The sequence below is a fragment of the Diceros bicornis genome, chromosome 39 (assembly GCF_020826845.1).
Source record: "Diceros bicornis minor isolate mBicDic1 chromosome 39, mDicBic1.mat.cur, whole genome shotgun sequence".
NCBI lineage: Eukaryota > Metazoa > Chordata > Mammalia > Perissodactyla > Rhinocerotidae > Diceros > Diceros bicornis.
Window position 1 is genome coordinate 16,354,052 of NC_080778.1, and position 13,595 is coordinate 16,367,646.

The following is a 13,595-nucleotide window of genomic DNA, read 5'->3' on the forward strand; positions in this document are numbered from 1 at the left end:
ATGATTTTGTATTTTCCTCATTCCTTCTACATGGATTATTTGGGATAATTCTGTAAGAAAAAAATGTCCTTCCCCTTGCATTTAATTATTCAATTATTTATTTCAGTGTGAACTCAAGTATATTTATTTTATTCTATAATTATAATCCAATATTATTTTTATTATTTTGTTGCTCACATTGTTCCAGTTTGGGCTGTTCAATGATCCTTCAAGGCTGGTTCTTGCATTCTCTTGACATGGCCCCATCCTTTTTCAAGCATTTCCTTGTTTTCTGGAACTACAGATTTTCCAGATTTATCTTATATTTTCTCTTCCCAGTCTTGGAATTAACCGCTTCTCTAAGGAGGCATTGTTCCTTGTATGAGTAAATGGCATTTAGAAACCAAGATCTAGGTGCTAGGTATGGTCATTGCCTCTGAGGTTTCATTGCCCCTAGGCCTTCTCAACACACAGATCTAGAAAATATGTATGTTTACTAACGTAGCTATACATACAGGTATATCTATGTCTCTCTCTCTCTCTTCTTTCTTTAAATATGTGTGTGCGTGCACATGTGTGTGTACACACAGCTTCTCCTATATGTGTGTGTCTATAAGCCAGTAGTTCAAAGTGATACTCCTGATTCCAACCCAACACGGCAAGGTTCATTCTGCCTTCCATGCTTATTTGTTTCTACTTTCTCTGAAAAGGGGAAACCTGGCTCTCATCTGCAATATAGTCGCTTATTTTTTTCAACCCTAGTATACACATAAAATAGTTTCGCAATTGCTCACCACACCCCTGTGAGAAACAGCCTTATTAACTGGAGTGTGTGTACAGTTCTTTTGGTCTTTAGCATTATGACATCTAGTCAAAAGACTGTTTTCCAAATTTACCTAGGTTGCTTCTGTTCTTCCCATCCCCCTCAGTGTGACTATGTTATTCATTTGTTATAGAGTCAGATTCCTTTGTTATTGCTTATATTCCATTTTGGGTAACCCCACACGTGCATCCTAGTTGATTTTAATTTTTTTTTTTTAATGTTGGGGAGTGAGACATCACTGTGGTTCTAAGAGTAAAAATTGGAGAAGTGCCACTCCCTCCTCTACCCTACTCTATTCTCATTTCCCTTCCTTTCCCACCTCTAGGTAACCAGTCTCTCTAGTTTTGATTTATCCTGTATGTATTTCTTTTGCACAAATGAGCAGGTGTATTTTCATATACCACCTTCTTTCTCACGTGAGGAGTAGCATACTATTGACAGACTTTCACTTTGCTTTTATTTTATTTTTATTTTTTTGTTTTTTGTTTTTTGTGTGTGAGGAAGATCAGCCCTGAGCTAACATCCATGCCAATCTTCCTCTTTTTGCTGAGGAAGACCATCCCTGAGCTAACGTCTATTGCTAATCCTCCTCCTTTTTTTCCCCAAAGCCCCAGTTGTATGTCATAGTTGCACATCCTTCTAGTTGCTGTATGTGGGACGTTGCCTCAGCATGGCTGGACAAGTGGTGTGTTGGTGCGCACCGGGGATCCGAACCCGGGCCACCAGTAGTGGAGCGCAAGCACTTAACCGCTAAGCCATGGTGCTGGCCCCTGCATTTTGCTTCTTTGATTCAACAGTTTATCCTGGAAATCACCCAAATCAGTTTGCAGAGATTTTCCTCCTTTGTTTTTACAGCTGCATAGTATTCCATTGTCTGGGATGTGCCCAAGTTTATTCAAATACTCTCTCATGAATGAGCATTTAGGTTGTTTCTAATATTCTTCAAATAGAAACAATAATGCAATTAATAACTGTGCCTAAGTACTTTCATATTATTGGAAGTGCATCTTCTGGGTAAATTCCTAGAAGTGTGATTGCTAGGTCAAAAGGTAAGCCTGTATGGAGGTTTTGTTAGATATTGCCATATTTTCCTCCAAAAGGATTTCGCCAATCCTGTTAGATTTAGCCTTTTCTAACTTGTGGGAATTCAAGAAGTCTGTGTTTGGCAATACCAAAACCAGCTTTATACATGTATATCCAGGTACTTCTGGAAAATAGAATGATTCTATTATTTCCATCTCAGTCTATATGCATGGGCACAAATGCATAACTGAATATTTTCTACAAGACAGTAACTCTGGAAAATACAGAATTAAAGATAGCTTAGATTCTGGCTCTTAAATAATTTATATTTTGATTATATAGTGGTACAATGAATCAGTATAAAGTTCAGTCAATTGTGCAAACTTTATGCCAAAGAGAGATTCTGAGCATTAAGATGGTGTAGAAAAACAATCTTAGCTTCTTGTAGAATATTGGACATTATTTCCAGATAACACTAATATCCTTCTTAATGGGGTGTTTCTTTTCTTGCAGCTCTCCCTCCGTCAGTTTTTCATAAAAGGCTGAATAAGACCTTGTTGGACAGGATCAGTCTCCCATTTCAGTTGTATAAAATAGTGTCCTACTTTATTCTGAGGTATATTCATTCGCTAGAATATAAAAACAAAATTCCTTTTATTAATTAATAAGTTTTGGAGAAAAATGTAATGACTTAACCTATGAAAGGAATTGTTTGTAAAGAGGGCCACAGAATTTTCTTTTCACAGAAGACTTGTTTGCACAAGGTGCATTTTCGTAGAACAACCCCAAGTAATAAAAAAAAAGTGGAGAATTCAGATTTTAAATATTATATTTACTAAGGGCAGAAAGTAATGTATTTGAATCTCAGAAAAAATCCAAAGTATTTCCCTTCTGTCCCCGCAAATCCCTAATCTCTTTTAATTAAAAAAAAATCTACCTGAAACATGCAGTTTGGAGGTACTCTGTCTTGCATTTCTTCACGCCATAGGCTCAAGAATAATTGACTGAGGGGAAGAATGAGTTTTTGAAGACTTTTTGGTGCCCTCTCTCTTGCTATTTAGTTTTCTCCTTTACAGTTAAGAACTTATGTCTCAATCATATTTTCAAAATATGTACTTACTTTGTCCTACATTTGGATTTTTTTCTTTAGATAATAGAAAATGTGTTTAGTCCTTGGATTCTTATTTAGCTTGACTTAAGGGATAATGAAGACACTCCTCAAGTTTTGCTGGAGAAAACTCTACCATTGTGTTTATGTTTCGGCTTGTTTACAGGGCTATTGAAAAAAGCAGACATTAGTATCTGATAAGAATTGTGTGAGTGTGACTCTAATGGACAGATCCATCACTTTCCACAAGTTTCTTTCTCTGATGAGGTGTCAGGTGGATCATTTTAAACAGTAATACAGGGAACCAACCGCTGACCACTTTTCCTAAAACTTGCCATAGTGCAGAGAAGGGACATATATTTAAATTCCTATGAGATCCAGAAATGACATCTAAAAGGTGAAGCGAGTTAGAGACTTACCATGGTAATACGAGAACTAGCAGTCCCAGCCCTGAAGAGGGAAGCAAATACTCAGTTCCAACTATAGGTACCTCGATGAAATGAATGCACAGCAATGCTAAGTTTTCCAGTTGAACAAGAAAAGCCCGTAATCTGGATTATTATTGAAATCTAAATATTTATTTAAGTTATTTGTTAAGTAATGCAGGTAGTTGGCTACCTGTATTACTGTTTAGAATGATTCACCTGACACCTCATTATGGAAAGCAACCAGTATAAAGTGGTGATGCACCTATTCATTAGATTTTCCAATTAATCAAGAAAAGCTAGTAATCTGGACTTTTTAATTGAAATTTTTTTGAAATTTATCCCCAAATAATTCGAATATTTTTTTTTGAAACACTATATAGTCCCTGTATTAGCCTGCTATGGTTGTCATAACAGAATACCACAGACTGGGGGGCTTAAACACCAGGAATTTATTTTCTCACAGTTTTTGTTTTTGTTTTTGTTTCTTTGTGAGGAAGATCAGCCCTGAGCTCACATCCATGCCAATCCTCCTCTTTTTTTTTGCTGAGGAAGAGCGGCCCTAAGCTAACATCTATTGCCAATCCTCCTCCTTTTTTTCCATTTTTTTCCCCAAAGCCCCAGTAGATAATTGTATGTTATAGTTGCACATCCTTCTAGTTGCTGTATGTGGGACGTGGCCTCAGCATGGCCGGACAAGCGGTGCGTCAGTGCTCACCCGGGATCTGAACCCGGGCAGCGAGTAGCGGAGCACGTGCACTCAACTGCTAAGCCATGGGGCCGACCCCTATTTTCGCACAGTTCTAAAGACTAAAAGTCCAAGGTCAAGGTGCCAGCAGGGTTGGTTTCTTCCTCTCTTCCTGGCTTGCAGACAGCTGCTTTCTCACTGTGTCCTCACACGACCTTTCCTCTGTGTGCATATGAAAAGAGAAAAAGAGAGTCCTGTGTCTCCTCATCTTCTTTTAAGGACACCAATCCTATTGGATTAGGTCCCCACCCTTGGGATCTCATTTAACTTTAATTGCCTCCTTAAAGGCCCTGTTTCCAATTACAGTCACATTGGGGGTTAGGACTTCAACATATAAATTTTGGGGACACACAATTCAGTCCCTATAGGCCTCTGGTTTGCAAAGTCAGACTTCTCCACATTACATCAGCCAAGCACAATTGTCTAATCCAGGGTTTTCAAACATTCATTTACATCAGATTCACATAGAGGTTTTGTTAAAACAGATTCCTGGGCTATACTCCCTTAGTTTCTGGTTCACTGGGTCCAAGGTGAGGTCCCAGGTTCTATAGGTTCTATATTCTTAACAGATTTTCAGTTGATATGTTTGCTGCTGCTCTGAGGATCACACTTGAGAACCACTTGTCCAGTGTCCTGCTCTGGTTTTATCCATCAGTGTTATCTCATCCTCTTTCTGGCTTCTGGAAATTCTTCAGTCTCTTTGGATGTCTCTCTATTGCCCATCCTACCCTCCTAGGCTATGAAGAATTAATTGTAAGTGTAATAGGATTTTGCAAGGGAGTGAAGGTCAAAAAAAACCTGTGCTCCATAAATCCGTTATGCAACACAGATTTTTTAGGAGAAAAAATAATTATGAAAAACATTTTTCTTCACAACTTGAGCAGAAGGTCATTAAGTTCTATAATAAGTTGAATATGTTAACTTCATAGTACAGTTAGAGCTGGGTTGAGGTAGGAAATTCAACTTATATTCAACCACATTTTAGAAAAGAATGATATATAAGGAAAGGGAAATAATCTGTCCTCTATGAAATGCATTAGTCTTATGGTTATTAGCATATATTATAAATTTGTGGTCCATGAATACTAAAGTGGATGTGGAGAAAATTCTGGAAAATTGTAAAATAGAGTAATCAAAATGATTATAAAGATTGCAGTAGGTTCTGTCATAACAGATTAAAGGAATTCAGTGTTTTTCATTTTTCACAAACATGTATTATGTCTTTACACTGTGCTAGATTTAAAAGAAGTGGAGACATAAGCTTATAATTTATGACAGTTCTCAATTTTTTTTCCTTTCTCTGAACATGATGAATGAACATCACCAGTGAAATAAAAATCCCATAGGTGTACTTCAAATTATTTACAGTGATTTTTGTGCTAGCTTTTACACAACCCCTCTGATGTATAACTAGTAAATTTAAACTAATTACTCAAGAGTAAAGTATTTGTGGGATGATTTTGCATCTGATAAATTTTTATTAAAGTAAACCATTTACAAACTTCTGAACTTTATTATTAATAACATACCTCATGAAATCTTGGCTAAGAATTCTTGAGTTAGAAGTTGATTATATTTGATTATATTAAGTTGATTATATATAGAGTACTTGATTATATTTTTTTCTTATTTTTTTATGGATTATGAAAAGGATGATGAGCAGTTGTTATTTGTATTCTATAGAGATTGACTGAGAGAGACTTATCATACAAATCCATTTTGCTGGGACTTAGGAAATAATTTTTTAATAGTTGGGAAGGCATTGAAATGAATAATTGGGACCAACTGTAGACGGATTAACACCTATCCTGAGTACTTTATAGTTATCAGTGCCCAAAACTGAACCCTAACAGTCTCTTTCTATTTTACTATTTCTTGGGTTTCCTTTGTTTGTGATTTAAGTGTATTCCCCAAATTATGCTCTGAATTTACTACCTACATTTTCATTCCCTTTGAACAAATAACGCTGATTTTGAAATATTATTTATGTATGTATATCATCTTCTCCCTTTGTTTTTCATGTCAGTCTATGCACAGAGGATCACCGGTTAGTACAAATTTTAGAATTTTTAACTCCTGACTTTTATAGGTAAAAGAGAACATAAGTTTCATGCTATTTGGTAATAAACTTCAAAGTAAGTGCGTCTTCTTAAACTACTTATCAAGGTTTCTTTTAAGTTTGAGTCAACTTCTAAATGTAAAGAATAACCTTTTTTTTTCTGTCTGGCATTTTGTTGGTAATTCCTTGCATGATGTCATATTTTTTCAACTGTAAACAAGTTTTTGAAATTCACTCTATAGTTTTTTTTATTGTGTGCACCCAGTGAATGCTCCTGAAATTTCCACTGAACCATGTGCTTGTATGTTTTTATGGCTTATCCTAGTTACTTTTGTGTGCCACTGCACAGGCATGATCCAATTTTTTTTTTAATTTTTTGTTTATTGCAGTAACATTGGTTTATAACATTGTATAGGCATGATCCAATTTTATCGATGTCTAAAAAAGTGCTAATTATTGCATAATTTAATGGTCTATCATCTTATACTACATTACTAGTACAGTTTTTCTTTTTAAACAGATTAAATTAGTCAACATTAACTCCACTGATATAGCTGATGGCCGGCCCTCAATAGTTCTTGGATTGATGTGGACCATTATTCTATATTTCCAGGTATTGTACCACAGCTCCCTTTTCAGTTGATATGATGTCACGGATGGAGGTAGGGGTGGACATTTTAATAATGCCCTCATTTGCCGTACCTCTGGGGTTGATCTTCAAGCTGGCAGAAATGTGACCTTCACACTTACGTTGTTTTTTGTTAGCAGGAGGATTTCCTCTTCTTCCCTGCTAAGGTGTTATACTGAGAACTCCCCCAAAGAACTCTAGCATAGGTACCCAATCTGAAAAAAGTGGGCAAGACACAATGGAGATGAAATATTGGTGTAGAAAGAGTTCAGGAAAAGTTTCTTTGTTCTCTGGAAGAGAGTAGTTCTATGCTCCTATGAGACATGAAGGGGAGAAATGAACTTGCCATTACATCCAGAATAATTATTCTAGCCATCAGGTTGGTTTTCTAAATATAGTCTTTTTTTTAGAGCAGTTTTAGGTTCACAAACAAAATTGAGCAGAAGGTGCAGAGATTTCTCAATACCCCCTGCACCCACACATGTGTAGCCTCCCCCATAACCAACCAGAGTGGTACATTTGTTACAATTAATAAACCTACATTGACACATCATTATCATTCAAAGTCCATCATTTATGTCACGGTTCACTTTTGGTGTTGTACATTTGATGAGTTTGGATAAGCATTAGGTTGTATTTGATTCATTCATTCATGTATTTAACAAGTGTTTACTGCGGTGTGTAAGACACAGCTTTAGATGCAGTGGGAAGTACAAAGAGGAGCAAGACATCACTCATGCCTCTTAAGAGCTTACGTTGTCAGTGGTGTTGAGGATGTTAAGATAAATCATTTTTAGTTAGAAAAGTAAGACATTTGTGGAAAGAAGAGCAAAGATAATTCTTCCATTTTTGCTGACTGTTGATGCAGATTGAGGAGTTGACCAGCAACCTGCCCCAGCTACAGTCTCTGTCCGGCAGCACATCCTCTGTGGACAGCGTGGTCAGCTCTGAGACTGCCAGCCCCCCAAGCAAACGGAAAGTGGCCACCAAGATCCAAGGAAATGCGAAGAAGGCTTTATTAAAGTGGGTTCAGTACATAGCAGCCAAGTAAGTACCAAGAGTTCGTTTACATTTGAAAAAAAGTTGGATAATTTGAGTTATCGATTTATTACTGAGTGCACCTTCCAATGAGTGCAACATTTGAAGAGACATTTGAATGAAAGGCTTTGCATCAGATCTTGTTTCACTCTTTCCTTGAATTAAAATATAAACAGAAATCATCACTAATACTCTAGGAAGATGCTGTAATAAAACTAATTCCTTCTTCAGTCATGTGATTGGCTCCGGTTAAGTTGTTTAATCCCTACACTTTGATTAGTAGCATGAGGACTAATTCTACTTAGGCCATTGTTTGAACTTTCTGCTTCTATTAAATAACCTTTGCACAATAAATTAGGGGTTTAAATTTGATTCTCTCTTCATAAGACTATTGAGTTCTATTTTATAATCATGTGAACTGAGATTCACATTCTCAAATAATTATATTTGTTTTTATTTCGTGAAACTTGCTAACAATTTTATTTAACATTTTTCTTTTCCTTTGGTCTCATCTTTTATCTGAAATGTAGATTCCTTTGTCAACTCCAGCTTTATGGACTGAGAATTTGCTTCTAGTTTTATTTGCTTCTAGGCATAATAAATTTACCTGTCTGTACATTGATGTGATAATACTGGATAGAAAATGACTACTTTCAGAAAGTTTCTTCTTATAGCAATTTCAATAGTTTTCAATTGATCAGACCAATGTTTTGTGGTCAGTGGTAAGATCTCTTCACATAGAATTTGTGCTTTTGTATGATTTTCTTAAACCATGTAAAATTAATTCACTTTCTATTTTGTTTTGCATGCCTACATCTAATCTGAATCTTATTCTCTACTTCTGGAAAATAGTTGTAAACAAGTACTTATCATCATAAAATACTGAAGTGCTAAATATAGGGAGTTCTATTTTTAAAGTGTTCGAAGAGCAAAAATAAGGAGAGAGAAATAAACATAGAGAAGATGTAATTAGCATTACTAATTTATATAGTTTTGTTTAACTTTTAAAGTGTGCTGGTGGTTTTCTCATTTAGGGTAAAAAATCAACTGATGATTCAAGTTGCACTCAAAAATATTTCTGAAAGCAAAGCTTTGGAGCTCTTTAGAATCTGTAGTATAAATGAAGTAAAAAGCTCTTTCCACATTGCTAGTATGCTGTTTGCATTCCATCTATAAGGGGCATTACTAATGTCTTCTGTAGCTTCACGGGGCAAGGAGAAGAAACGGGCTGGGTAGGAGGAGACTGGTGACCAATGCTACGACATTTGTCATGACGCTATCGCAATAAAACTTTGTAATAATGTCCAAGTGATAGTCTCTTGTCCATTGTTCCACACGGCATTAAATTAACCAAAAACAAATTGGTTTTCATTTAATATTATAGTAGCTCAAAGTAAACTCAAATTTAATGCTGTTGGAGTTTTCCTGTATTAGTTTTGTTTCACACATTGTGTGTTGGGTTCCAAAGATGTGCTAAGGTCTTATGATAACTAGAAGTCATTCCTGCAACTTGTATATTTGTAACATTAGTGGAAATTATTTTCCTTATCTGTATAAATATCCAGATTCATGGACCCGAGGGTTCTCCACCCATCAACACGTCAATGAAATCCATTTATTTTACAGCTTCCTAAATTGTAGAGATTTGGGGAGATGACTGTTTTCTGCCATGCGCATTCTGTAATGAACACATGATTTCATTATGCTACCAAATTGTTGACAATTTTTCTAAAAGTTGCCTTTTAGACTATCCAAGCATGTATTTTTCAAGAAACTTCTTACCTGACATGGATCAAAGACGTTAGGATCTATACCCATTTCAGTATATGACATGTTTCTAAAAGCATAATCTTTGAGACTCTGTATCTGAAGGTTTATCAGTCTCACAAGACTGAAGTTGGTGAGAAAAGATAAAACATCCAGTCAACACAGAAAAATTGTTGGAGTGTATTCACTGTTTTCATATAAAATTTCAAAATATTTGAGAAATAAATCAAAAAAACTGTTTCAGTAACACGGGAGAGTTAAGCCTTTTCTTTCTCTCTCTCTTTTTTTTATTTTACCAATTTTATCTACTATCGGTATACACTGTCAGAAATGAAAGCATTAAGTTATAGCATATCTGACATTTGCATAACTATTTTCAAATGTCTAAGAACAATTGCATTTTAGGACAAAAATTAATAGTATAACCAAACAAATGAAGTTATTTATATCCAGATCCATTCATAACAATTTGAAGTAAAAATATTTTAGAGGTCAGAAATGCCTATAAACTGAATGTACTTCATCACTTCTTTAAGTGATATATCTAAGTGTCTTTAAGTTTGTATCACTTCTGTAAGTGAGGTATCTAGGTTTTCTTTGATTTTGTAACAAAGATTCTTAAATGAGAGGTTTGGACTAAAACTAACATTTTTTAGGAATATCACATACTACTTATATCTAATATGAAACACTATAGGTATGTGTGTGAGGAGGGGTGGTTGTATTCAACAAATGTAGAGGAAGAAAATGTACTGAGACATTTTTAATTATTCCAACATAGTAAATATTTAGGGAAACATTTTGTGTATTTATTTTTGAAAATGTATAAAAAGATAAACAAGTTCAAGAAAATCAGAAAATGTTATTACATGACGAATATTTATTAGCTAATCATTTATTTATTTACATCACACCTTGTTTTGGTAAAAAATAATTTGAGGTAGCTTAAGAGACTGTGAATACAAAAACATTTTCAAATGAGGAAGTATCGGCAAAAGGAAAATATAGGTAGAAAAGTAAGATGAAGCAAGAGATATTTGTACAACTGAATGAATAATAAGAACACTGCTCAACCTAGATGGATATTTGCCAGTATGTCAGACATTGGCTGAAAAAAATTATATCTGCACTACCAGAGACAGAAGCTCTAAAAGAACTAAGAGAAGATTCGAGATTACACATACTGGAATCTTACAAAATTGTTTTTTGAATATTTATTTATGAGGCCAATGATTAGATCCAATGATGCTATTTTTAGGACAATATATTTTATGCATACTGAATATACATTGATAAAACATGATTTAAAGTGAGACTTAAATTACTGAGATAAAATTTAAGGGCATTTACCAACTTTTTATGTTAGTCAGTATATCAGTCAGATATATTGTATCTTACAGTTCAGGGAAATTTTGAGAATACAGAAAAAAAAGAATTGAGTGATGTTATTTCTGCTTTATTTAGAAACAACTGTAATGAGACTAGTTTTTGTGTGTGTGTGTGTGTGTGTGTGTGTGAGGAAGTTCAGCCCTGAGCTAAGATCCGTTGCCAATCCTCCTCTTTTTGCCAAGGAAGATTGGCCCTGGGCTAATATCCGTGCCCACCTTCCTCTACTTTACATGGGACGCTCCCACAGCATGGCTTGACAAGTGGTGTGTCGGTGTGCGCCCAGTATCCGAACCTGCGAACCCCAGGCCGCCCAAGGAGGGTGCGAGCACTTAACTGCTTGCGCCACCAGGCCAGCCCAAGACTAATTTTTTAAAAAGAAACTACCAGGATATTTTATCCACTGAATGCTACCTAATTAAGTGATCACTTTTAATGGCTCTAGACTTAATCAAGGGATGCTACCATTGCTCAAAGACATCTTTGCAACTCTCTTTTGGGAATTGCCTTTATGGTTGATAAGTTACACGTAGAAAAAATTACTCACTGTGAACTTGCCTCACTTGTGTTTTCCACAGCAAAATATTATTGCCAACTTGAATCGCTTTCAGAATTATCATAACTGGCTTTGAAGTAATCAAACCCACCGCCAAAGAACACAGATTTGCCTCCAGGGCATTGCCCTCAAGGCAATTCCAAAAAGAGTTTAAGAAACAGTTTGATTGGTGGGATAACTGGAATCATTGTCTGGACTTATGTGCAGTATAGACTCCTTTGTGACTGCTTTAGAGATGTGATCACATCCATTTATATATGTTCCTTCTAATGCATTTGATATAATTCAGACACATTAGATAATGTCTATTATATGTCTGTTATAACCTGTGCATATACAACACAGTACTGTTTATCATTATCATTAGAAATGTGCTAGGTACTGCTTAAAAAACGTACAATGAGGAATTATTGCCACTTTTGGTGTTTTTATCATTTTCCCTTTTTTTTTTGTTTTGCCAGACACTGTTCCTCCAAATTGGTTTCCTTTGAAAATGTGCTTTAAATTGTGTATCTCCATTACTGAAAAATCTAGTACAGAAAACTCTACGTATCGAACCAGAATTTCTACATCTTATCTTCTTACCCTCTAAAAATTTTGTTTTGCTTAATTTTTCCCCAAACCAGTTAATCAATATAGCTAACTGCACATCATTCATTGCTGAAGAGGATTGGATTTTGCATGAGGCCTTGAGGAAAGTGCTGATTATGTACTTAGAACGTGACGTTATTTTATTTTTTTATCACCCTAAGGCAGACTGCAATCGAAGTAAAAGACTTTGGGCGGAGTTGGAGAAGTGGGGTTGCCTTTCATTCAGTCATCCATGCTATTCGACCGGAACTAGGGGACTTGGAGAAACTGAAAGGAAGATCTAACCGAGAAAACCTGAAGGAGGCTTTCATGATTGCTGAAACGGAACTGGGGATCCCAAGATTACTAGATCCTGAAGGTCCGTTGAGTACTTGTTGGCTCTTGTATATCTCAACTCAGTAGGTCTGTATGTCTTAAACCCAGAAATTACAGATGACTTCCAAAATTCTATTAGAGGCCAGAAAACTTGATAAAAGTAGGAAGAAATAGTATCGTCCTGCACTGATTTTCTTTGGGAAAAATATTTACCACTGTATTCTGGAGGAAAATATAGCTCTATTGCTCCAAACAGCACTTCAGCATTGGTGGTACCAGCCAGGTGAACAGTACTTACTCAATATGCTTAAGGACAGAATGAAAGTTTTGAAGTGTTTGTCTGGAGGAGGTGCCACAGGATAAAACAATTACTCTATTTACGTAACTCCAAAGAATCTGGAAGAAATAAAAGATTATTGGTAATCTAAAATCGTATCTTAAAACCATCAGTCATTAGATACTTAGAAATGTTGATAACCTTCCAATGTTTTCGTGTCAGTTGGGCAAACTATGCAAATGATTGACTAATATTTTTCCTTCTAGTTATTTGGCATCTTTTTGGTAAGACTGTGAATTTTAAGACTTTCTGGAAATGGAGTTAACTCTTTCAAGCCTTCAAAAGACAATTTTGATGCCTTTAGTAAAAAACCTGAATAAACTGAATAAGTCATTTGTTATATTGAGATAAAAAGGTACAAGTGAATTTTCCAAATGTCACATTTCTTATTTGGGTTGGCAGTTACGGAAATTTCTGTTAATGAATGCAGAAATGTAAATACAGCAAAAGAAAGTTATTTTTAAAGATAAGATTTCAGAATGAACCTTTCTAGCTCTAAAGCAGTGTTAAGTGGAGACACTTGTGTTTCCGGAGTAAGTTACAGAGACCCACAGGCCCCTTGTTGGTTTCTTTTGAGATGAGGGGCAGCGTGGAGATCGCTTTCCGCTTGAGGAGCATGCTGTGGGCCCCCTAGTTCACTAGGATGGCCAAGGCTTTCCACCTTGTTTCTGCACACAAAAAAAGCCAATAGTATCCAATACACTTACTCACCTCAAGGGGAAAGCCACACACATATCCCAGCTCTCAACCTTAGAGCTGAAATTTTTCCTAGAGTGGAATAGGAGGGGATATAAATGGTTCTTTCGTACCTA

General features: G+C 35.7%; 1 protein-coding gene across 1 annotated transcript in view; it reads left to right on the forward strand.

Annotated features, from left to right (window-relative positions):
* The window catches only part of SYNE1 (spectrin repeat containing nuclear envelope protein 1), a 430,148-nt gene that overhangs the window by 85,469 nt on the left and 331,084 nt on the right, over positions 1-13,595 (forward strand). The window contains exons 5-7 of the mRNA XM_058534130.1: positions 6,686-6,778; positions 7,662-7,840; positions 12,293-12,489. Coding sequence (XP_058390113.1) covers positions 6,686-6,778; positions 7,662-7,840; positions 12,293-12,489 — 469 coding nt within the window. The remainder of the gene's footprint in view (positions 1-6,685; positions 6,779-7,661; positions 7,841-12,292; positions 12,490-13,595) is intronic.